The sequence below is a fragment of the Helianthus annuus genome, chromosome 2, assembly GCF_002127325.2.
Source record: "Helianthus annuus cultivar XRQ/B chromosome 2, HanXRQr2.0-SUNRISE, whole genome shotgun sequence".
Lineage (NCBI taxonomy): Eukaryota > Viridiplantae > Streptophyta > Magnoliopsida > Asterales > Asteraceae > Helianthus > Helianthus annuus.
The window spans coordinates 146,035,685-146,061,228 of NC_035434.2; the positions used below are offsets into that span (position 1 = coordinate 146,035,685).

General features: G+C 37.0%; 1 protein-coding gene and 1 long non-coding RNA gene across 10 annotated transcripts; one reads left to right on the forward strand and one right to left on the reverse strand.

Moving 5' to 3' along the window:
- The first annotated feature begins 13,481 nt into the window (after window positions 1–13,481).
- On the forward strand, window positions 13,482–14,090 carry LOC110906474. The gene is made up of 3 exons (XR_002573842.2): window positions 13,482–13,516; window positions 13,715–13,807; window positions 13,931–14,090. It is a non-coding gene; the product is annotated as an uncharacterized LOC110906474 (long non-coding RNA).
- Window positions 14,091–19,748: 5,658 nt separating this feature from the next.
- Window positions 19,749–24,702, reverse strand: LOC110923607. 9 transcript variants are annotated; one of them, XR_002584185.2, is made up of 11 exons: window positions 24,026–24,702; window positions 23,871–23,934; window positions 23,314–23,797; window positions 23,090–23,181; window positions 21,914–22,011; window positions 20,919–20,957; window positions 20,787–20,838; window positions 20,636–20,693; window positions 20,478–20,549; window positions 20,078–20,208; window positions 19,749–20,003 (listed from the first exon to the last, which is right to left on the reverse strand). XR_002584185.2 is itself a non-coding variant. In XM_035984482.1 (10 exons), the coding sequence occupies exons 4-9, from the start codon at window positions 21,940–21,942 to the stop codon at window positions 20,209–20,211; spliced, it is 336 nt and encodes a 111-aa protein (XP_035840375.1). In that variant the 5' UTR covers window positions 21,943–22,011; window positions 23,090–23,143; window positions 23,314–23,389; window positions 24,215–24,702; the 3' UTR covers window positions 19,749–20,003; window positions 20,078–20,208. The 9 variants fall into 9 exon arrangements, 2 of the variants coding, with proteins under 2 accessions (XP_035840375.1, XP_022023378.2); XR_004881874.1 differs by having other exon boundaries at window positions 20,919–22,011; window positions 23,090–23,143; XR_004881875.1 differs by lacking the exon at window positions 20,919–20,957.
- Window positions 24,703–25,544: the final 842 nt, after the last annotated feature.

The window sequence follows — 25,544 nt, forward strand, 5'->3', positions numbered from 1 at the left end:
TATTGGATACGCTGCCCGATTGATCTAGGGTTCCGTAACGGCTGTCGTGGTTCTGCCCGACGTAGTCGTTGGAATGCCGTCTCGGGGAGGGTATTACTAATGTTAAAATGGGTTATTATACTAACACACGTGCATTTGTGTAATTTATAGATTATCTCCAGGAAACCCTTACGAAAAACCTAAAACAGCAATGTGAGTGATCCTTCTTTTTATATACTCATTTTTGTGAGTTGATCCACTTTTTGTTAACTGTTTTTACAAAACCTTAAATATCTTTCCATGCGAATGACAGTTATTGAGTATTTGTAAGAATACAATTACAGTCGGTAAATTTGGGGTTTTGTATACAAAATTTGTTACCACCTGGTAAAGGAGTAACATGACCATAAGTCGGAACGACAGTACCGTGTGGTGGTAATTGATATAACTTGGAAACAAATGTAATTGCGGATGCGCCCTCAATACTGTTCACTGTGAAATTTTATTAAACTGGGATTCACTCACCAGTATTTCCCACTGACAAAATGTTTTTAAAACGCGTTTCAGGTAACAAAATGTGAAAGCCAAATAGAAGCCAGCTGGATAGCACTGAAGGCTTGGAAAAGTGGCAATAAAGTTACCTAAGAATAAAATGGATGTTTTTATTAAATAAATAGGATTTATTCCTATGAAACGTGTGTATTGAAAACTTGGGTTTTTACCCATATGTTTAATGTTATAAAATATGGTGGTTTACTCTGATTAAAATATTTCCTAACTACGATCCTGATGAAAATTTCCGCTGCCAATTTGAATAAATAAATGTGATACCACCGAAACTGGCTCGTGGCCGCCCGTTCCCGGGAGATAGGGATCGGGGGCTGTGACAGAAGGTGGTATCAGAGCTATGCCACTGATTCAGCCACAGAAGCGTTCTGCTGACATCAAAATTCAAAGTGTTAGGAAATAAATTATGGAAATACGTGTATAATTGTATTTCTTGCTATGTGTTATCTGACTATTTGTTAGTTTACAGTATGAGTGACCAAGGACCTTCTGACGCCTATCGTCAACTGTCTGGTTCGCCTAGGAGCGAAGGCACCTCCTCTTCTCAGCCTGCCCTCTCAGGGTATTCTGCTGACACAGAAGAAGGAATCTTTGTGTTTAAGGCTCAGTCTGAAGAGCCATTTCCTCAGAAAAAGAGGGGATGGTTCAGTAGGGGAGCGCACGAGCGTAGGAAAAGAATGAAAAAGTTGCAGGAACAGCGAGTGTTAGCCGCAGCAAAAAGAGAAACTGATGCTTATAATCAGGATATGCTCAATAGGGGTATCGCTAATATCCATATTTTAGCAACCACTGCTGCCGACCCAAATCTGGAACAAATGCTAGCACCCCAACTACAAAATCCTGATCAACCCATGGAAATAGAAAACCAGATAGAAATGCCTGATTTCAACCCGGAGGAGATACCTAGGGTACCTGCACCTGATCCTCTAGACCCAAACAACTACGACCCCTGGTGGGACGATGTTAGGGACTACGTGCAACAAAACCCAATACAGGAAAATGTGCCAATGCCCAACTTAGGAGCTTACCCAGGGTTAGATCCTCGAGATCCCTACAACATTAGTGATGTATATGTTAGGGAAATTTTAGAGAATCCATACCCATACCAGGCCCCTATGCCTCCGTATCAGGAACCCATACCCCAGTTTCCAAACCCAATCCTAGAACCTGCACCCCCAATGAGTGCAGAAAATGTCCAGGAACTTAGGACTTTTGGGGAGGAAATTTTAGAAAGCAGTGATCGTATGCGACAGGTGGGAGAACGCCTCGTATGGAAATACGATGAGCGTAATATGGATTTTTGGATGAATCCATATCAGTAAAGGTGATGGTAGAAACAGTAATAATAATAATAAAATAATATATGTGTGTATGTGTTAGAAAAAAAAAAAAAAAAAAAAAAAAACTACGGATGCATACTATTAGTATTGTAGCTTTACATTTCAGTCGGTACTGTAATTTTTTTCTATACTGGTGTGTATTGATGCATACTATATAAATAGAGTAAAAGTCGCAATGCTCGACGTTTTTGGTTAAACGTGCGTGTTATGTGATTGGATATATTCAAATATTAATTGTGATATTAATATTTGGTAAATGTTTAAAATTCAGATGGCCGACGCGGGAAATCAAGAAAATCTGAATAACGATAACCAGAGTAACATTAACGTGGTTAATGAGAATTCGGACAATAATAACAACGGAAACCAAATGGATAATAGTGCCGTTCAGCATATTGTGGCACATGGAATTATAGATGCAATGCCATTTATTATTCAAACGGTTCAGGAAGCGAATAATAAAAGTAAGCATAGCAGTAAGCGACCAACTGAACCCGAAAACAGCGTGAACAATGGACCCATACTTCAAGCGCCCATCCCCAAAAGAAGAAGAACCATGCCACATGGTTGTTCTTACAAGGAATTCTGGTCCTGCAAACCAATAGAATTCTCGGGCAATGAAGGACCCATTGTAGCTTTACGCTGGATAGAGAAAACTGAGGCAGTTCTGAAAATAAGCAAGTGTGCTGAAGAAGATAAAATAATGTTTGCTTCAAATCTGTTTAAAAATGCAGCCTTAGAATGGTGGAACACTATCCTCCAATCCAGAGGAAGTGATAGGATTTATAATATGGAATGGGAAGAATTCAAGAACATGGTAGAAAGGAAATTCTGTCCTCCCAATGAAAAAGAACAGATAGCAAATAAGTTTCTGAATCTAAGAATGACCGGGGTAGACAGTAAGGGGTACACTACCACATTCTTTGAATATGCTAGGATAGTACCTACCCTTGCATCACCTGAACCGGTATTAATCTCCCGTTACATCTGGGGATTAATTGGAGAAATTAGACATGTAGTCAAGGCCGCTAGACCCCAAACCATAGAGGAAGCTGTAGAACTAGCCAATACCTTGACAGATGAGTTAATCCGTACTAGAGAAGAAGACCAGAGAAGAAACCTAACCCAAAGGCTTACTCAAGAATTCCGTTCTGGGAATTCCAATCGTAGGAATGTAGGTTCTACCTCTGCACCATACTGCAAAGCCTGCAAAAAGAAGCATTCTGGAAAATGCTCTACTTACTGCAATTTCTGCAAAGCACCAGGACATAAGGAGGAGACATGCAGAAGAAAACCAACTAATGGGATGTGCTTCAATTGTGGAGAAAAAGGTCATATCAAGCCAAACTGCCCAAAATTGACCCCAGCTGCAAATAACAAAAACCCTAGAAATGCTAGAGCATTTGTTTTGACCGCAGACGAAGCCAAGATGATCCCAGACGTCATTACTGGTACGTTTTTAGTTAATGATATTTTTGCTAAAGTATTATTTGACTCTGGTGCCAACCAAAGTTTTATTAATACTTCATTTTGCAAACTCCTAAATCAATCATTAACTAAACTACCACAAGAATGTCTAGTGGAAACCGCAAATGGAGAAACTGTTAAGATTTCTGAAATCTTGCAGGGAGCAAATTTAGAAATTTTTAATCAAAAATTTATTGCAAACCTTTACCCAATGAATCTGGTAGGATTTGATGTGGTGTTAGGAATGGATTGGTTAATAGCCAATAAAGCCAGTATTTTATGTGATCAAAAGACAATTCAATTAAAGTCACCAAGAGGTGAAAAGATTTCAATTAAAGGAGATAAACCCTTTAGATCCACAAAATTCATCTCTGTGATGAAAACTGCAAGTTATATAAGAAAAGGATCTATAGTGTATTTGATTTCTATAATCACTAACACTAAAGGAAAAGAATTAAAAGAAATCCCAGTAGTATCCCAATTTTCAGATGTCTTCCCAGAAGAATTGCCAGGACTACCGCCAGACAGGGAAGTTGAATTTAGAATTCATCTGTTACCAGGAACAGCACCGATTGCCAAAACACCTTACCGTTTGGCACCCGCCGAAATGCAAGAACTGAAGAAACAGTTGGATGAATTGTTGGAGAAAGGATTCATACAGCCAAGCTCATCGCCATGGGGAGCGCCGATTTTATTTGTTAAAAAGAAGGATGGATCAATGCGTATGTGCATTGACTACCGGGAATTGAACAAAGTCACGATTAAAAATCGGTACCCATTACCGAGGATCGATGATTTGTTTGATCAACTTCAAGGAGCTCGATTTTTCTCTAAAATCGATTTAAGATCAGGATATCATCAATTAAAGGTACAGGAAGAGGATATTCCTAAAACCGCATTTAGAACAAGGTATGGTCATTATGAATTTACTGTCATGCCATTTGGTTTAACCAATGCCCCAGCCGCATTTATGGACATGATGAACCGAATATGTAAGCCATATTTGGATAAATTCATAATTGTCTTCATAGATGATATTCTCATTTATTCTAAAAGCAAAGATGAGCATGCAAAGCATTTGCACTTACTTTTAAGTTTATTGAGAAAAGAGAAGCTTTATGCTAAATTTTCAAAGTGTGAGTTTTGGTTAGAACAGGTACAATTTCTCGGACATTTAGTAAATCATGAAGGAATTCATGTAGACCCAACAAAGATCGAAGCAATTACCAAATGGAAAACCCCAGAGTCACCAACCGAGGTTAGAAGTTTCTTAGGATTGGCCGGTTATTATAGAAGATTTATTCGAGATTTTTCTAGAATAGCCATTCCTTTAACTAAGTTAACCTGTAAATCTGTTAGATTTGAATGGGGACCAAAACAAGAAGAAGCCTTTAGAATTCTTAAGCAAAGATTAACCCATACACCAATACTAGCATTACCAGAAGGAACTGAAGACTTTGTAGTCTTTTGTGATGCTTCAAAGTTAGGTTATGGATGCGTATTAATGCAACGTCAAAAGGTTATAGCTTATGCATCTAGACAGCTTAAGAATCATGAAGGAAATTATTCGACCCATGATTTGGAATTAGGAGCCATAATCTTTGCCCTTAAGATTTGGAGACATTATCTTTATGGTAATAAGTTTACCATATTCACTGATCATAAAAGTTTAAGATATGTTTTCGGGCAAAAAGAATTGAATATGAGACAAAGACGCTGGATGGAATTGCTTAGCGATTATGACTGTGATATCCAGTATCATGCAGGAAGAGCCAATGTAGTGGCTGATGCTTTAAGCCGAAAATATTATGAAAATCCAAAAAGGGTACGTTCTCTTAAATTAAATCTACAAGTAGATTTAAACCATCAAATTAGAAAAGCACAAGAATCAGTAATCAAGGAGGATACTGAAAAATTAAAAGGAATGATTAAAGAATTAGAACAAGGAACAGATGGAATTTGGAGGTTCCATCAAAAGAGAATGTGGATACCTAAATTAGGAAATTTACGTCATCGTATATTAGAAGAAGCCCATAAATCTAAATACACGATGCATCCAGGAAATGATAAAATGTACCAGGATTTAAGGAAAAATTTTTGGTGGATAGGGATGAAAAAGGATGTAGCAGCATATGTTTCTAAATGTTTAACTTGCTCACAAGTTAAAGCTGAACATCAGAAACCCTCAGGTTTGTTACAACAATTAGAAATGCCAGTGTGGAAATGGGAATTGATAACAATGGATTTTGTTACCAAATTGCCTAAAACAAGGAAAGGTAATGATACAATCTGGGTGATTGTAGATAGGTTAACCAAGTCAGCTCATTTCTTACCAATAAAAGAAACCTTTAGCATGGAACAATTAGCCAAATTATATGTAAATGAAATCGTTTCTTTACATGGCATTCCTTTGTCAATTATTTCTGATAGAGACAGTCGTTTCACTTCTCATTTTTGGTCAAGTTTCCAAAAAGCAATGGGAACCAGGTTAAATCTAAGCACAGCTTATCATCCTCAAACGGACGGACAAAGCGAAAGGACAATTCAGACAATGGAGGACATGCTTAGAGCTTGTGTAATTGATTTTGGAGGTAATTGGGACGAACACTTACCTTTAATAGAATTTTCTTATAATAACAGCTATCACACAAGTATCAATGCTGCACCATTCGAAGCACTTTATGGACGAAAGTGCAGAACCCCAGTCTGTTGGGCAGAAATTGGGGAAAAACAATTATCTGGACCCGAGATAGTACAAGAAACAACTGATAAAATCATTCAAGTCAAGGAACGACTGAAAACAGCAAGTGATCGCCAAAAGAGTTATGCTGATAACAGACGCAAACCATTAGAATTCCAAGTAGGAGATAAAGTGTTATTGAAAGTCTCTCCCTGGAAAGGAGTGGTAAGATTCATCAAAAGAGGAAAGCTAAGCCCCAGGTATATTGGACCTTTTGAAATCATCAAAAGAATAGGACCTGTAGCCTATCAGCTACAACTGCCAGAGGAAATGGCAGGAATACATGATGTATTTCATGTATCTAATCTCAAAAAGTGTTTAGCTGATGAATCACTCGTAGTACCTCTTAAGGATATAGAGGTTAATGAACAACTCAAGTTTGTAGAAAAACCTCTACAAATTGAAGATAGGAAAATCAAGAATCTCAAACATAAAAGACTAGTTTTGGTCAAAGTGAAGTGGGACTCCAAAAGAGGACCCGAGTATACGTGGGAGCTTGAGTCAGAAATGAAAAAGAAATATCCACACTTGTTCCAGTAGATCTCGAGGACGAGCTCTAAAACAAGGTGGGGAGGATATAACAACCCTCGGTAAAACCGACATCCTCATAATAATTCTGATACCCTAATATATCTTGAAATATATCTATGTGTCTTTATAGGTACCCCGTATGTGAAAACCGAGCCCCAAAATAGATTTTATTATATAAAACAATAAAAGTTAAGTTGAGGCGGGCCGCATGGGCCTCACCTCAAAACTTAATGCGGGCCGCGCGAGTAGGTAACCAGAATTCACCAAAACCTTAAGCCCAAGCGGGCCGCGTACATGGTGGGTTAAGTCAATGCGGGCCGCGAGTGTCCGGATTTGTGGCGTGACCCGGAGCGGCCACGTGTCCAAGTCGTGTCGAACCTATAGGTGACCCGGATCAGCTAAGCCTAGGCCCCTAGGCCAGGCGGGCCGCGTAGAACCAGGCCCAATCTTCACGCGGGCCGCGTGGGGACGCGATTTCACAACTATAAATAGAGGGCATCGGGCCTTCAGTCTGCTCGCTCAAATCTTTTCTGTCTTTCTTAATTTCTGAGTAGTGTACACTATACCCGGGTATTATACCCCCTAAAATACCGAGGTTCTGCTACGATGTAAGTATTATAACCCCTGGAGACGTATTGGATACGCTGCCCGATTGATCTAGGGTTCCGTAACGGCTGTCGTGGTTCTGCCCGACGTAGTCGTTGGAATGCCGTCTCGGGGAGGGTATTACTAATGTTAAAATGGGTTATTATACTAACACACGTGCATTTGTGTAATTTATAGATTATCTCCAGGAAACCCTTACGAAAAACCTAAAACAGCAATGTGAGTGATCCTTCTTTTTATATACTCATTTTTGTGAGTTGATCCACTTTTTGTTAACTGTTTTTACAAAACCTTAAATATCTTTCCATGCGAATGACAGTTATTGAGTATTTGTAAGAATACAATTACAGTCGGTAAATTTGGGGTTTTGTATACAAAATTTGTTACCACCTGGTAAAGGAGTAACATGACCATAAGTCGGAACGACAGTACCGTGTGGTGGTAATTGATATAACTTGGAAACAAATGTAATTGCGGATGCGCCCTCAATACTGTTCACTGTGAAATTTTATTAAACTGGGATTCACTCACCAGTATTTCCCACTGACAAAATGTTTTTAAAACGCGTTTCAGGTAACAAAATGTGAAAGCCAAATAGAAGCCAGCTGGATAGCACTGAAGGCTTGGAAAAGTGGCAATAAAGTTACCTAAGAATAAAATGGATGTTTTTATTAAATAAATAGGATTTATTCCTATGAAACGTGTGTATTGAAAACTTGGGTTTTTACCCATATGTTTAATGTTATAAAATATGGTGGTTTACTCTGATTAAAATATTTCCTAACTACGATCCTGATGAAAATTTCCGCTGCCAATTTGAATAAATAAATGTGATACCACCGAAACTGGCTCGTGGCCGCCCGTTCCCGGGAGATAGGGATCGGGGGCTGTGACATCTTGGGAGCCAAGAACCTTAACCAATCCATTCCCAATCATCTGAATCATCAAATCATCACACCAATCATCATCCATTCAATCCTAATCCTAACCCTAACCCTAACCTATCATCACAATCATTATCATTCCATCAAACCTTTCACCACCACAAATCCTAAACGATTATCCTCCATACTCAAAGGTTCAAGATGTTCAAGTTCAAGCTTCCATCCACTGTTTATCGTATTCGGTTCACCATGAGCGGCTAATTCTCGGAGGTTTCACCACGGTGTAGGTGATTGTAAGTCTAGGGTTTGAACAATGTCCTTAGTTTGATTTTGTGACAAATTGAATTGTATTTAAATTAATTGATGATTGTCTTGCAAAATAAGTTCGTGTAATTATGCTTTATCATTCAAAAGGTTTTACTTGTCCGAAGTAACGAAGAGCATTGCGGTCCGTTATACACGTTGATAGCAATTGGCACCTAAGCATCGTGATAGAAATCCATTAATAACATATTCAATTGAATCGAATCTAAACCGTGTAGAAACCCTTGGATTGCAATTACCGAACCGGGTGTGAACCTTCAAAATCAATCGAACAAAATTAATTAAAATTTTAGCAAGCTTTGTAAGTTGTGACAACCTTTAAAAATCAATCGAATCCATATGTAAACCACAGACTCTTCGTGGTGGTTTGACCCCTTACTATTGCTAACTATCTGTTTGAGGTAATTTGGGACTTATAATGTATCTTTGACCGGAGCGCGACACTTCCGAACAGTTATTATGAAGACCAAAAATGAAATTCACAATATACCTAAAGACGAAAAATTCTAATAAACTAGTAAATGGATAACTTTATTTGAATCAAGATAGAGCAAAATGATATTTTTGTAACAGCCGGGCCCATTTTGACAAGCTCTTAAAATGCAGAGGGTGATTATAGTAAAATTCGTATTAGGGTAACCTCACACTTTCTATTTAAATGACCTTAACTCCATTTCCATCATAATCACCGCCGCAGCCTTCTTCTCTCATCCATCGACATCCCCGACCATAAAGACGACATCTCTTATTCAGTACCAATGTAAGAGCTTTTATTTTCATTTTATCTAATTTGATTTACCTCATAATCTTACTTTACGTTTTTAAAAATCATTGCTTGTTTTCAAAGTACCAATTTGGGAATTTTTGATTTAACTAATTTTAAAGACATATATGCTTTGATTTTGTTGGTGATAATGTAACATATATGCATACTAACTCAGATCGGTTTTCAAAATGACGAAATTCGTTACCAAATACATTTATAGGAATTTTGATTTTCTACAAGAATGTTCTAACTCAGATCTATAAACAAATGAAGAAGAATTTGTCACAGGTTTTTTGTTCCTTATTTGCTATGTAGTTCTAAGGATTTTTTTGTTTTCTGCTTGTTTTGTTAGTTTTAGATGTTAGGTTTGGTGTTATTCACCCATCTCACCTCACAAATGGATTTGGCTAACCATTTTGGTGGAGACTATATCATGTTGATCGTTCATAGCGTCTCAAGGATCTCAAATGAGAAAGGTAAAATCCGAAGTCATTCAAACTACTTTAGAATGTCGTAATTGAAAAAAAAAATCGGGATAGTCAAGGCCTATTGTAAAATTAAAAATTAAAAAGAAAACACACTTGTTTAAGTCGCAAAATTAACGACCTCACTTGGTTCATTCACAAAATTAACAACCGTAGCTGTTTCTATTACTTCATTTTTAAAGCATCTAAACTCGTGATATAATGTTAAGTTTAAAATAGATTAATATATGGGTAGAAAGTTGTGGTTGTACAAATATATTCCTAGTCATATTAATCGAAATGTAATAAAAGCTCAATAGATGTAGGTGGAATTTATTGGGAGTTTCTACGATATTAATTGTAATAATTTTTGTATTTATTTATCTCAATTTAAAATTGTGTTATTAAGATATGCCTTGTGATGTTAAAGGTTTTTTTTTTTTTTTTTGGTTACTCATTTGAGATGGATTTATATAAGTAGCATAACACATATCTATATATGCGATGTCTTAATTTCATTTGTGTTTGGATTTTATAGATTTTTTAGAATTTTTTGGATTGTTTAGAGTTTTTATGAGTTTTTTGATTTTTTTTTTATTTTTTAGATTTTTTAGAATTTATTTGACTTTTTAGATTTTTTTAGATTTTTTAGAATTTTTTTAATTTTTAGTACCAATTTGGGAATTTTTGATTTAACTAATTTTAAAGACATATATGCTTTGATTTTGTTGGTGATAATGTAACATATATGCATACTAACTCAGATCGGTTTTCAAAATGACGAAATTCGTTACCAAATACATTTATCGGAATTTTGATTTTCTACATGCATGTTCTAACTCAGATCTATAAACAAATGAAGAAGAATTTGTCACAGGTTTTTTGTTCCTTATTTGCTGTGTAGTTCTAAGGATTTTTTGTTTTCTGCTTGTTTTTTTGGTTTTAAATGTTAGGTTTGGTGTTATTCACCCATCTCACCTCACAAATGGATTTGGCTAATCATTTTGGTGGAGACTATAACATGTTGATCGTTCATAGCGTCTCAAGGATCTCAAATGAGAAAGGTAAAATCCAAAGTCATTCAAACTACTTTAGCAAGTCCTAATTGAAAAAAAAATCGGGATAGTCAAGGCCTATCGTAATATTAAAAATTAAAAAAAAAACACACTTGTTTAAGTCGCAAAATTAACGACCTCACTTGGTTCATTCACAAAATTAACAACCGTAGCTGTTTCTATTACTTCATTTTTAAAGCATCTAAACTCGTGATATAATGTTAAGTCTAAAATAGATTAATATATGGGTAGAAAGTTGTGGTTGTACAAATATATTCCTAGTCATATTAATCGAAATTTAATAAAAGCTCAATAGATGTAGGTGGAATTTATTGGGAGTTTCTACGATATTAATTGTAATAATTTTTGTATTTATTTATTTCAATTTAAAATTGTGTTATTAAGATATGCCTTGTGATGTTAAAGGTTTTTTTTTTTTTTTTTTAATTTTGGTTACTCATTTGAGATGGATTTATATAAGGCATAACACATATCTATATATGCGATATCTTAATTTCATTTGTTTTTTGATTTTATAGATTTTTTTAGAATTTTTTGGATTGTTTAGAGTTTTTTGATTTTTTTAAATTTTTTAGATATTTTTAGAATTTATTTGACTTTTTAGATTTTTTTTAGTTTTTTTAGAATTTTTTTAATTTTTTTGATTTTTTTAGAATTGTTTGTTTTTTTATAGTTTTTTGATTTTTAAGAATTTTTGGGATTTTTTGATTTTAGAATATTTTGATTTTTTAGAATTTTTTTTATTTTTTTAGAAATTTTCTGATTTTTTACAATTTTTTTGATTTTTTATAAATTTTTTTGATTTTCTTATTATTTTTAAAATTTTAATTTTTTTTAAACGAAGAAAAACAGGAGAGTACTACGGCGAGGATTGTGGAAGTCGCAGTTGTGAATAGATATTTTCAAGTAGTAATTAGTTTAGTGATTTTATCTCATACTCATCCTGACCCACTTGGGTTTTATCTCATACCCCCATCCTGACCTACTCTTTTTTTTTATCCACCACTTCATAGCCTATCCTAACCTAGTGACTAATTTTGTTTGGCCCATATTAACCCATCTTAAAATTTGAAATACCCATATCAACCCAAAATGGAATGGATGGGCTTGTTTTGCCAGGTCAATTAATGTTAATAATCAAACGTTAATATACATAAATACACATGCACAACCACACGCATGCACGTGCGCGCGCGCACACACATATATGTTCTATTGTATGTTACTATGTTTGTTCAATTCATTTGCTAAAGTTAGTATCTTGTAGGTTTAAATTTGATGATGAACGTACGTGTTACAAAGAAGATATGATACACTTTACATAAACTTATACCTGATTCATGTATTATGTATTATTGTGAATTAGTTTCATGAAGCTAACCTTGGGGTCAATTCTACTCCATCTGATTATACAAAGAATTCAAATGCATGTATGCTTGTGAAAGTGAGAAGGCTAAAATACTCTGTAAGGTGGATGAGACGGATATGGCAGAGCACCATAGAGTAAGAATTTTAGTTTATAATTTGGTATTCATATTAAATTTTGTAATCATATTCAAAATCACATTGAGTATTTTATCTTCCCGATACTGAAGAAAGAAGAGGCACATTTGTATACAAACATAAAGGTTTTAGTTCCCACCGTTGCTCTCTTTAGGATTACTATTTTAGATTCACAAAATCTTTATTTAGCTTGAAATATGATGAAACTAGGTTGCTTGTGATGGGGATCTTCATAAACAGATTGGGAAACATATATATTTTGATTGAGTGGATCTTGATAAAGTTCGTTGTTTTCGTATGCAAAATCAGACCTCTTTTGCTCTATTCCAGGTACAATCTTTTGTTATTATCATACATAATTCAAGTAGCATTTTGTAATGTGGTATTTTATAAATCTGAAGATTTGAAAATTTTACAGGAGGAAGTCGCTAGGAATTGGGTGTACTAGTGCAATATCAGCGATTTTGGCTGTGGGAAAAACGCGCTAATCAGACTTATCGCCATGTTCATCCATTGACACCTCAGGAAAAAGCTCTGCCAGTAAGCACTTTTTTACCTCTACCTTTAATATGGTTTTAATAGGTGTTGATTGTTAATTAAATAAACTAATAATGTTAAATACGGCAAAAAAGTTTCTCAAGTTGATCGAACCCTCGTTCAATATTCATCCTTAATATATTGATCTTCAGAATCTTGTTTTAGCGAATCTGTAATCATGAATCATATCAACTTGTATAATTCAAACTAAAAGTATAAAGCAAATTATGCATAAACTGACCACACCAAATCTGTTGTGAAGACACTATTTTTATGCTATTAATCAATGAATAATACCAGACGGCCTCCGTGTGATGTCAATGATTAGTTTTTTCCTGAGTCTGAGTCTGAAGAGAAATATTGGGATCCCTTGCAGATGCCCTGTGGTCACAACTTCTGCTTGAAGTGCTTTGAGAAATGGGTTGGTCAGGGGAAGCGTACTTGTGCCATATGTCGCACTGCAATTCCTCTTAAAATGGCTAGCCAACCCAAAATCAATTCATCACTTGTAATTGCAATTGGAATGGCAAAGATGACTAGATCAAACTGCCCTCATGATTGTTATAGTTTTAGCATATGAAAATTCTAAAACGGATTCTAATCATATGCGTTGGATCATAATTTTGCAGCGATGAAAATGGAACCCGCCCGAGTCCTTCGCCTGTCATTAAGGCGCTAAAGGATGCAAGTGATGTAATAGAGAGGAAGGGATCCCCATCTTGGGGTTATGATGTAACATTATCTAACTTGCATTTTTTTGTACAATTTATGTTTGTTGAGCTGCTACCAATAAGAATCACTTCTGCTATGTTAACTTCCAACTTAAAAACTGAGCCAAGCTGAGTTCAAGCTTAATTTTCTGATTGGTAGCTAGTTTTGATTAATAGCACAGTTGACTATATTGTTATTGATGGACTTCATAATGTGCAGTGCAACTCTTATCTTTGAAGTGGAGCTGGTAGCTTGTAGGCCAAGAAAAGGTTCTAGGGTGGCTAGCGCCTTAGATGAAGGGGCTAGACTAGAGTAAGTTATTTATCAAAATTCATACACTTGTTCTTATATTAGCATCCTCAAATGGATCATGTTTAATTACTACTGAGCTGAACTTATATTTGCATGCTCAATTGGATCATATTTAATAACTAGTGAGCTGAAGAGGCAAAGGGAAATGGCTGCTGCACAGAAAGAAGTGTGAAGAAGCAAAGGCAGCAGTGCTGCTCGTATTCAAGAAGTGAGTATATGGACTGCTGCTCGTATTCAAGCAGTGAGTATATGGGCTCGAAGAAAACAACCTAGAAATAGCTCTTAGTGTCTGTGTACATTTGTTTCCCTTTCAAACTTTTATAGATAGGTTTTGATTAGAAGTTTGTCTTTAGTTAGTATTTCAATTGAAAACTTATGTATGGATTTTCGGATATTATTGTTAATATCATCTGGTTTCTTGATTATCTCATGTTTACTTCAGTTTTTATTTTACAAAAAATTGAAAATGGCCACATAGAACCATAATAAATACATGTGACCAAAGGTTAAATAATAATCATGCTTAAAATTACAACATCATGTGACTTTACATAATTATTAGCCACGCTATTGTCACTTTGTTTTTTGTTTTTGTGACGAAATGATAGTGAACGTCATCAGTCATGGGAAAAAAAGTTACGAGTCATTGAAGCTGAGACAATAGTCACAGTTAATATTACAAAATTTTTTGTGGTTCTATATAACCATTAGCCACACCATAATCACTTTGTTTCTTGTTTGTGTGACTGAATGATACCAAACGTCATGGCAAAAAAAGTTATGTGTGACTAAATGTTATACAATAGCCACACTTAAAAATAAAAGATAAATTCATGTGGCTTTACATATCTTTTAGCCACACCATCCTTATTTTATTCTTTCTATGTGACAGAATAATAGCATACGTAATGGGTATAATGAAAAAAGTGTGACCAAACATCTTTTGCCACACTTTATTTTTTCCAGCTCAAGTGTGACCAAAGGTCGAGTCATCGTAGGCATCATACGGCCACATTCACCTATGTGTGGCCATAGCAACTTAAACTGTGGCTAAAAGGTCTTGTTGAAATCAATCATTTTGTCAAATAAGTGTGGCTAATCGGGTAGCAATAACCACATGAATTTACTATAAGTGTGGCCATTTCTATTATATAGTCACCAATAAGTTTGTTTGATGTAGTGAGTGATACGATAAACGAAGATCAACACGTTGATTCTACGAATACCCGTGTGTCTCTTCCCCAACCCCCAAATTGCAACCCAAAGGCCACGGAATTTGAAGTGAAAAATAACTTTTCTCAAAATTCAAGTCTGATTGTTTCATTCACTAAAGGGACATATAAATAATGACAGAAATTCGAAACGGGCCTAAAAAAGACAACGGGCCAAACACAAGCCCAAAAACAAAATGCCCAAAATACTTGAAAAAACATAAAAATGGAAAAAACTAATAGAAATAAGCGTTTTTTCGGCCCGGACGATGACCCAAACCGCCGTAGGCTGTTTGCAGCAAGATAGAGCTCGTTCTCCCGTTCGTTTTGACTGGTCACACGCCCCAAACGGACCTCCGTAGCCCAAGTTAGAGCCATTTCAGTGAGGCCCCTTTTGTGACGCGATCTTGGGCCTCCAAGTACCGGATGGCCCGCTCTTCTACGCTTGGGCCCGCATCATTCCCTCCTGGGTAGACAAAATTCGACCTCGAATCCGCAGCAACCTCATCATCAGACGAATCCCCATGAAAAGGCAGCAAATGTTTGACATTGAAAACATCAGAGCAACGAATATGGCTTGGTAACTTCAGACGATAGGCATTAGAATTTATCTTCTGCACAATCTCTACGGGTCCAATCTTCTTGGCTGACAACTTATTATACTCCCCCACTGAGAAGCGATCCTTAGTCAAAATGGCCCAAACAAAATCACCCTCTTCAAAATCAACTTGCCTACGCTTTTGATCTGCAGCTTGCTTGTACTTTGAATTAGCGTTGGCCAAGTTATCCTGCACAGCTTTATGAACATCATGTAACCCAACCACAAAATCTTGCACCTTTTTGGGAACAGAACCTGGTGAAGGAAGTGACATCAAATCAAGAGGACCCCGAGGCTTGGCAGAATAGACCACCTCAAACGGACTAAACCCAGTACTCCTATTAACAGCATGATTATGAGCAAACTCAGCCTGACAAAGCTTTTGATCCCACGACTTCACATGATCACCCACAAGACACCGCAAAAGATTACCAAGTGATCGATTAACAACCTCTGTCTGCCCATCAGTTTGTGGGTGGTAAGCACTGCTAAAATTGAGCTGAGTGTTCACCATTTTCCATAAACTGCGCCAAAAGTGACTCAAGAAACGAGTATCCCGATCAGAAACTATAGAAGACGGCAAACCATGCAAACGATAGATATCTCGAAAGAACAACTGAGCCACATTAACTGCATCCGTTGTCTTCTTGCAAGGAATAAAGTGCACCATTTTAGAAAACCGGTCCACCACGACGAAGATCGAATCATTACCACGCTGAGTACGGGGTAACCCCAACACAAAATCCATGCTAATATCTACCCAAGGTTGCTGAGGAATGGGTAGAGGCATATAAAGCCCTGCATTGGTAGCTGTGCCTTTTGAAACTTGACAGATCCTGCAACGTCTAACAAACCGTTCAACATCCCTCCTCATAGTAGGCCAAAAATAAGAAGACTGCACCAGTCGTAAAGTACGGTCTCTTCCCACGTGCCCCTCTCCATGCAGTTCTTTAATTATTTGAAGTCGGAGGCTGGAATTGGGAATACACAATTGATTTTCCTTAAAAAGAAAGCCATCATGCACAAGAAAATCTGCCCTCTTCCCAAACTGCACATCCTGCAAAATGAGAGAAAAATATGGATCTGCTGTGAGCTGTTCCATGAGATTGTCTAGCCTGGGTACAACAACTCTCATAGAAACAAGCAGGCTACTCCTCCTGCTCAAGGCATCTGCCACACGATTCGAAATTCCAGACTTATGCTTCACAACAAACGTAAACTTTTCCAAGAAAGCCATCCACCGGGCATGCTTATGTGACACTTTATCTTGACTGCGGATATGCCTCAGCGAATCATGGTCTGTAAATAAAACAAACTCCTTGTGAAACAAATAGTGACGCCAATGTTTCACTGCCTGGACCACTGCATAAAATTCAAGATCATATACGCTATAACGTAACTTTGGCCCAGTCAACTTCTCACTGAAATAAGAAACTGGTCGCCCCCCTTGACTTAGGACTGCCCCAATAAGTGATCTTCACACCACCAAACAGGAAACTATACGTATTGGACCGCCCGTTATGTTCTATATTACGCTCGTACTCCCAAGGCCTGCCCAACAATAAGTGACACGCGTCCATAGGGACTACATCACACACGACATCATCCTTGTACGTGGACCCAATGGAAATTGAAACCAGTGCCCTTTTAGATACCGTCACTTCACCTCCCTTTTTCAGCCATTGAAGCTTGTACGGTTTCGGGTGACTCTCTGTCTTTAAGGCCAACTTTTGGACTGCCTCTTCAGAAATCAGATTGTCACAACTCCCGGAATCGATGACGAATGTGCAAACCTTTCCCAAAATAGTACATGTTGAGTGGAAGATGTTATGCTTCAGCCAATCATCCCCATCTGCCTTTGGTGTATAGCAAGAACGTCTAACCACCAAATTCACCCCAACATCACCAGTCACAACCTCCTCTTCATATTCAGTTTCTTCATCGTAGACTGGGTTATTCTCATACTCCTCATACTGTTCATCTTCAGACTCAGCAAATAAGTGTCTTTTACCAGCCTTTTTGCACTCAGCTTGACGATGGCCCGTCTCACCACAATTGAAACACCTCGGACCACTACTGCTAGCCCCCTTAGAAGTAGGCCCGGTATTACTACCCCCCGGCTTCCCTTGACTAGGCCCGCCACGAGGTGCCCCACTGCCTGACCCAACGTTTCCCCCAGCGGGGGTAAATGAACCGCCCACCCGACGGTTTTGCTTCTCAAAGGCCAACGCCCGTTGGTGTGCCTCAGGAATGGTTAACGGATCAAAAAGATTCACAGCCTCCATGATCTGAACCCTCAGACCCCCAATATACCGGGAGACAAGTTGCTCCTCCGGTTCTTGAATATCATTCCTCGCAATCAACTGGTAAAACTCAGTTGTATAATCATCAACCGATTTAGCCCCCTGTTTTAAATTCTGCAGATGCTGGTACATCAACCTTTGAAAGTTATGAGGCAAAAAGTTGGACCGCAAGCATTTTTTCATCTTGGTCCATGTCACGATCCTTGACTTCCCGAGCCTGTTTCTGGTTAACTTCAACTGTTGCCACCACGCAGAGGCCCTACCACGTAACCTGGTAGCGATCAAGGCCACCCGCTTATTTTCAGGCACCTCCTTGTATTCAAACACCTCCTCCACGGTAGCCAACCAATCGATGAACCCCTCTGGATTCAAACTAGACCCATCAAATTCTGGAATATCAACTCTAATCCCAGAATCCCAACGCCTGTTGCCCCCTCCACGTTCACCCCTTGGTCTCCCCTCCTGTTCGTCCTCGGAAGCCGAACCGTCACCAAATGGGTTACTAAAATCAGAACCATACCCGTCATTGGGTCCCTGCCTCCTACGATTGATCAAATCGGCCATCCGATCAGTCAACTGATTGACCACTTGATCCAACCGCTCATCCACTCTCGCCATGAGTCGCTGCTCCAACTCTCGTTCATACACTTCATCGAGAGGCCTGTTGTTGTTTCTCCTCGGAGGCATTTTGAGCCAGGAATTCGGCTCTGATACCAACTGATGTAGTGAGTGATACGATAAACGAAGATCAACACGTTGATTCTACGAATACCCGTGTGTCTCTTCCCCAACCCCCAAATTGCAACCCAAAGGCCACGGAATTTGAAGTGAAAAATAACTTTTCTCAAAATTCAAGTCTGATTGTTTCATTCACTAAAGGGACATATAAATAATGACAGAAATTCGAAACGGGCCTAAAAAAGACAACGGGCCAAACACAAGCCCAAAAACAAAATGCCCCAAATACTTGAAAAAACATAAAAATGGAAAAAACTAATAGAAATAAGCGTTTTTTCGGCCCGGACGATGACCCAAACCGCCGTAGGCTGTTTGTAGCAAGATAGAGCTCGTTCTCCCGTTCGTTTTGACTGGTCACACGCCCCAAACGGACCTCCGTAGCCCAAGTTAGAGCCATTTCAGTGAGGCCCCTTTTGTGACGCGATCTTGGGCCTCCAAGTACCGGATGGCCCGCTCTTCTATGCTTGGGCCCGCATCATTGTTTTAGCCACATTAATTTTAAAAAATTGTGACAAAAAAGGTTGTTGTAATCAAGAAAATGATCCATTAAGTGTGGCTAAATGGTATCAATGGTTACATGACTTTATTGTAAGTGTGGCCATTTGTATTATATAGCCACATGAATTCACCGTAAGTGTGGCCGTATCTATTATATAGTCACTAAAAAGTTTGTTTTAGCCACATAAATTTTAAGCAACTGTGGCAAAAAGGCTGTTGTAATTAACAAAATGGTCCATTAAGTGTGACTAAATGGTATCGATGGCCACATGAATTTATTTTAAGTGTGGCCGTTTCTATTGTATAGTCACATGAGTATACCATAAGTGTGTCTGTTTCTATTATATAGTCACTAAAAAGTTTGTTTTAGCCACATGAATTTTAAAAAAATGTGACAAAAAGGTTGTTGTAATTAAGAAAATAGCCCCTTAAGTGTGACAAAATGGTATCAACAGTCACACGAATTTACTGTAAGTGTGGTCGTTTCTATTCTATAGTCACATATATTGTTGTGGCTATGTGGCCATTTTCGTGTAATTAGCAATTTTATTTTCAATTTTTTCGTAGAATTAAAACAATAACAAAGATGAACAAACCTAAAAAACAAAGTTAATAATATTAACAATAGTAAACCAAAATCCATACATAAGTTGCCAATTTGAATACTAAATACATAAACTTGCATCAATCCTAGCAGCACTTTGACAAAAAAGTCACGGAAAGCTCTTGAAAGCACAAGTCCTAGACCTTTTGGTGTCTCGTCGATTGAAGCTCGAATCCTAGACACTCCTGGCTCATCATCTGATTTGCACACACTCCTCCTGTTGTGTCTATCTTCTCTCTTTCCTCTAAATCAAGGATTAGAAAATGTAAGCGGTAAACACACACACACACACAAAACAATCAGATTTCATATACTTACTAGTTGGAATGCCCGCGCGTTGCGGCGGGTGTCCCGACTGATATCAGATTCATTTATGACGTCTATTACGAACCACAACCCATTCCGGTTTCTAACATTTTATTCCATTCATTAATAAATAGACGAAGAACCTATAAGGTCACAAACATGCAAAGAAAATCTACAATGAGTTAGATTTATTAAACCATAACAAATTTTCATCAAAACATTAAAAGTAGGTTTATTTACAACCTTTATTAACATTAACGATATTAGGGATTTGTACATATCCTCAAGTGCATAATGGTCTTAAAAAAAGTTTGAAATAGACCACTATACCCACCAAAGCTAATAAATATGACAAAAGGTGGTTGACAATTGACATTAACTGTCTGTAAAAAGAAATGGTTGATATACTCACATCTTGAGTGTGAGCATCCGAGTGTAAGATTTTCCCTATAAAAAACCAACTGATATCCTGTCATGAAGTTCTCTGCACATATAAAAAGGGAAGTATTCTACATTATTAAAAAGACATCATGAAGTCAACAACCAATTTCAGTAGGTGATACTAAATACCTGTGTGTGTATGAGACTCATTCATGATATCATCAAGCACAAGAAAGTTTGCTTGAAGCTGCAAGATTGAAGATCCATTAATAGGAAAGATTTAAGTATATAACATATCATGTAATGAAAGAAACTACTGGAAACAGTATATTGTTTTTACCCATTCAATGCACCAACCAAGACGGCTTCTCATCACTGGATCAAAGTTGTACCTATAATATATCATTGTTACCCATTGGTAACAGTGAAGTTTTGTAAAATTTTAAATAGGAACCAAAAAACTATATCATACCACCATAGACGGCATCTCATCACCGGATCAAAGTTGTACCTACAAAACATAAATTAATCAATAAATCAAATTGAACTATATAATCTTGCAAAAGTAGAGAACAATGACGACTCTTTACTTATGAATTGGTTAATACGAGTTAGGTTTGATCTTTAATGGGTCAAACACGTATCTAATGATATTACAAACGGAACAATTTTTTTTACAGTTGATAATGACCCGAATGATACAAAAAGTCTACATAGTGACCCACACAAGACAAAAAAAAAAAAAAAAAAAAAGAAAAAAAAAAAACCCCATGTATTAATGCCTAGGATGTACAAAAAACTGATCAAAAGGGGACAGGACTGGATGTACATTGGTAATATTTTGAAGAAACAAAAAACGCTGAATTTAAGATAAAAAATAAACGTGTTCGAAGTTGCACAAAGTGTATTTGTGGTCAACAAATACAAAATCTAGCTTTTAAATTCATAAAACACTGATTGTTTACAAAAATAAAAAAAAGTATTTCCAGCTGCCATATCCGATCGGTCCATTTCAACACACACTAAAAATACCCGTCTTGACCTGAACCCGTTTTTTCACCTGTTGCCCAATCCCGGCCCAATCAGGGGTGGACAAATCGCTTTTTTTAGAAAACCGGTCCGGTTTTTTAACCGAGCTGTTTTTTTGGGCAAAAAAACCGGTTCGGACTGTAAACTGGTTTAAGGAGATGTGAACCTGAACTGGTAACAGCCAGTTTGGGATTAAAAACAGTAAAACAACGTATTTTTTTTTGTTTAAACCGTTTTTTACAAACGAACCAGTGTTTAACCGGTTTCAAAGATCGAGATAATAAATTGGTATCCGAACCATCGGGTCGAGTCGGCTTGAAACTAGTTTTTCAAACGGGTTAGGTATCAAACGGGTCAAAATGGGTTCATCTCATACCATACCTTGTTATGACGTTTACGTTCGATATTATTACCAACAAAATATTAAGCAATTTCAACCTGTCGCTGATCAAATCTTCCATTCGCATTGAAAATATGAATTCGTTCCACGCCTGAGAAAATTTTGCTATGTTCTTTCTTATCCACAAACTATCTTCCTGTAGAGCACTTTCATGTTAGTAAACAGATGCAATATCTTGTGTAGACTGATAGCCGAAATGGCTAACTTGTGTTCTGGTAATAGCGGATTAAAACGGGTCTTTTCTAGTGCATGTCAAAACGAAAAAGATCATAATGTGGTGATGTACTAATTGTGATTACAAAAACATTATTATATGAATAATATAAATCTTAAATAATGGTTTAAGAGGTTGTGTGCACTCAGAATAGGCTGGCGCATCAAATAAATTTAAGAGTAAAGTCCACGAATGGTCCCTGTGGTTTACCAAAATTTTGGATTTGGTCCCTAGCTTTCCAAAAGTACACCGATGATCCCTGTTGTTTGCCCTTTGTAATAAATTTAGTCCCTAGCTTTTTGCAAAAGTACATGGATGGTCCCTGTGGCTAGCAATTTTTAACGCATTTAGTCCCCTACTTGGTTGTGTTCGGGTTCTTATGTATGATACGATTTTCGGGTTCGAGTCGGGTTCGGGTTTGTGTAAAATTTTCGGGTTCGGGTCGAGTTGAACCCGCCAACCCGCTAACACGACCCGTTTAGCACCCCAGCATATCAACCAACTTTTCTGAACTATATAAAAACCTTGGTCCACAAAACAACAATAGATTTGCAAGTCTTAAGCGTTCCTTCACATGATCAGACCGGTAATAGATTTTTTACTAATATTACAATTTAAAGTTATCAACTTACAATTCACCTGTATAATCTATTGATTTCGGACCCACATGATTTATTTGTTTTCTTAACTATAAGGTACTTTAAATTTAACATACCAGAATATCAATAACTCTTTTATAACAGAATATTAGCAGCTCTGTCATATATTGGAAAAAAATTACAAAAAATCAAGAATCTGTTGGAATCTGCTGGGTTTTTAACCTAACTGGAACTAATTTTGTTCATTTTTGTTCAAATTTGTTCAGTTTTTAATCTGGCCTCTATGGATATTGCGAGTATAAATAGAAGAATTATTATTATTTGACATAGTATGACACCCCAAGAACTATATAAATGTCACTACATTTGATTGAAATCTACATCAAATTCAAAACACTTACCTAAATTATAGCTTGCGTCATACAGAATCGGATAAATCTAGTGAAACTTTTGTGCTGCGAAACAAACAGAAATGATGTTGGAAACAGAACCCCTGAAACATAGTTAATCAATCAAGAATTACATAATCAATAAACCACATTCAACATTGTCAACCTCCTAATTTTAGTAGATATTAATGAAATCAAATGCCATAAGTAAGGCGCTTCTAGAAATCAGATGTTACCTGAGTCACATCAATAAAAAGAACTTCAGTTGGTCCAATAAACTTGCATCAAAACGAAGAGTTTGATAATGAGTTCCTGGAAAATAAACGGAACCCATTTATAAAATCTGAACAAGTGCACCATTCCACAGGAATCTCTCTCATATCTTCCTTTAATTTGTGATGCTTTAAGAGCTTTAACGTATTCTCCAACAAATTTGGAACCCATTTGAGTGGCTTTAAATGCACCAACCGTAAGATTCCACGCCCACAACCACCCATACTTTCTGGTGGACAGGGAATTCTGCCGTCTTCTAGAGACTTCCAATCATGATTTATAACTTCTTCTGGTACTGCTTTCTTCTTCTGAACAATACAATCACCCCCTTGTTTGTTTATCTGCGGGTTGCCATCACGCAATTCCACGCAATACTGAAGACAGAGGTCGTAATGGCATTCAGGGCAGGTTCTATGCAAGTCAAAAATCGACGTTTTACAGCAGTCACTGCACACATAATGAAAATCATAATTAAACAAAATACAAGATGAACGTACATACAATGATTGAAATGGCGTACCAGTACATGCGCTCGTCCAAGCCACAGGCTGCCTTCTTCAACTGTACATCAGATAAAGTAGATCCTATCCAAATAGACAAGTTTAGCAAAAGCTACTCGTAAAGCATGGATATATGACTCAGATTGGGTACTAATGACAACTGAATAATAAATACCTTGAATCTCAGACTCTCTGTTGTTTTCTCCTTTATGTAGTCCTCGTTGAGACGCTTGAGGAACGGAAGAAGGACGTGAAGGGTATATATAGAATATTGAATTTTCTGATCTGTAGTAGGTGTAAAATTAATCTTCTCTTTTACCTAAAAACCATCATCAGCAAGCAAAATCAGTGCTGGAATTCTAACTTTAGTATGAACAGCAATAAGCTACACGAGCTGTAGGAAAAAGGTCACAAGGAACGCCTGGAATCGGAATCGCCTCCTCAAATCTCTGGTGCTTCCTCCATCTTTCCCGCAACTGTTACACACCGTCAATAACCACCTCCCCTGCACTCGTGAGGGTTTTTGTAGGGGTGATGGAGGTTTTAGGGAATTCTTTTGTTATTAAGTATAGAGGTGGTGGAGTATATAGTCGGGGGTGGGGGTAGTATAACGGTGGTCAAAGAATAAAGGGGTTCCAGTGGTCTTTTTTGTTGATCTCATACACGGATCTGGTGAAGCTTTACATGTTCGAGTTGTGCGACTATATTTGAATAGCCGCTGTGAAGCCGGCATATCATCGGAAATTTGAACAAATCTGGTAGAGAATTTTGAGAAGGTGGAGTGTTTTGCAATTGGGGAAGGAGGGAGTTAGGGTTTAGAATGGAGATGGAGAGGGAAACTAAAATCTAAAAATTTTGAAAGGTTTAAAGTAAATGGAAATTTATAATAATGAAAGGTTTAAAGTAAGTTGAAATCTATAAAAAGTAACTTAATACATATAATTGATATTGATAAAAAGTAAATTTTGGAACGTTTAAGTTAATCCATATAAATTAGTGCTAGTAAACTATTTTTTTTTTCACACAAACTAACATATTTATATTTATATAAATTAATACATATGAATTTATAAAAAAATAAATTGAAATTATATATTTTTATGCATTTAATATATAAATTATATGTTATATATATAATCTACTATTAACCATTGTGATCCATTAAAACCCAATACGACCATTAAAACATGTACGATTTACTATTTTCCATGTGATCCACTAAGGCCTATATAGTCCATTAAAACATGTATCATCTACCGTTGTCGACTATGATCCATGAAAACCTAATATGGTCCATTAATACATGTATGATCCACCATTGTGTATTGTGGTCCATTAGGACCCAAAATGGTTCATTAAGGCATGTATGATATACTGTTAGCCATCATGATCCATTAAGCTCAATATGGTCCATTAAGACATCTATGATCTACCATTTTCCATCGTGATTCATTAAGGCCAATATGATTAATTCAAACGTGTATGCTCTACTATTGTCATTTGTTATCCATTAATGCTCAATATGGTCCATTAAGACATGTATGATCTACGATTGACCATTGTGATCCATTAAGGCCCAATACGATTGGTAGCTAGTTTTGATTATTAGCACAGTTGACTATATTGTTATTGATGGACTTCATAATGTGCAGTGCAACTCTTATCTTTGAAGTGGAGCTGGTAGCTTGTAGGCC

Bases quoted from the DNA above. Each gene is read 5' to 3' on its own strand.
- LOC110923607 (XM_035984482.1), bottom strand. From the start codon at position 21,942: ATGCGAATGGAAGATTTGATCAGCGACAGGTTGAAATTGCTTAATATT. The intron at 20,958-21,856 runs GTATGGTATGAG...TATGTTTTGTAG, and splicing joins AACGTAAACGTCATAACAAG to GTACAACTTTGATCCGGTGA. The intron at 20,238-20,477 runs GTGAGTATATCA...AACTCATTGTAG, and splicing joins CGGATGCTCACACTCAAGAT to ATTTTCTTTGCATGTTTGTG.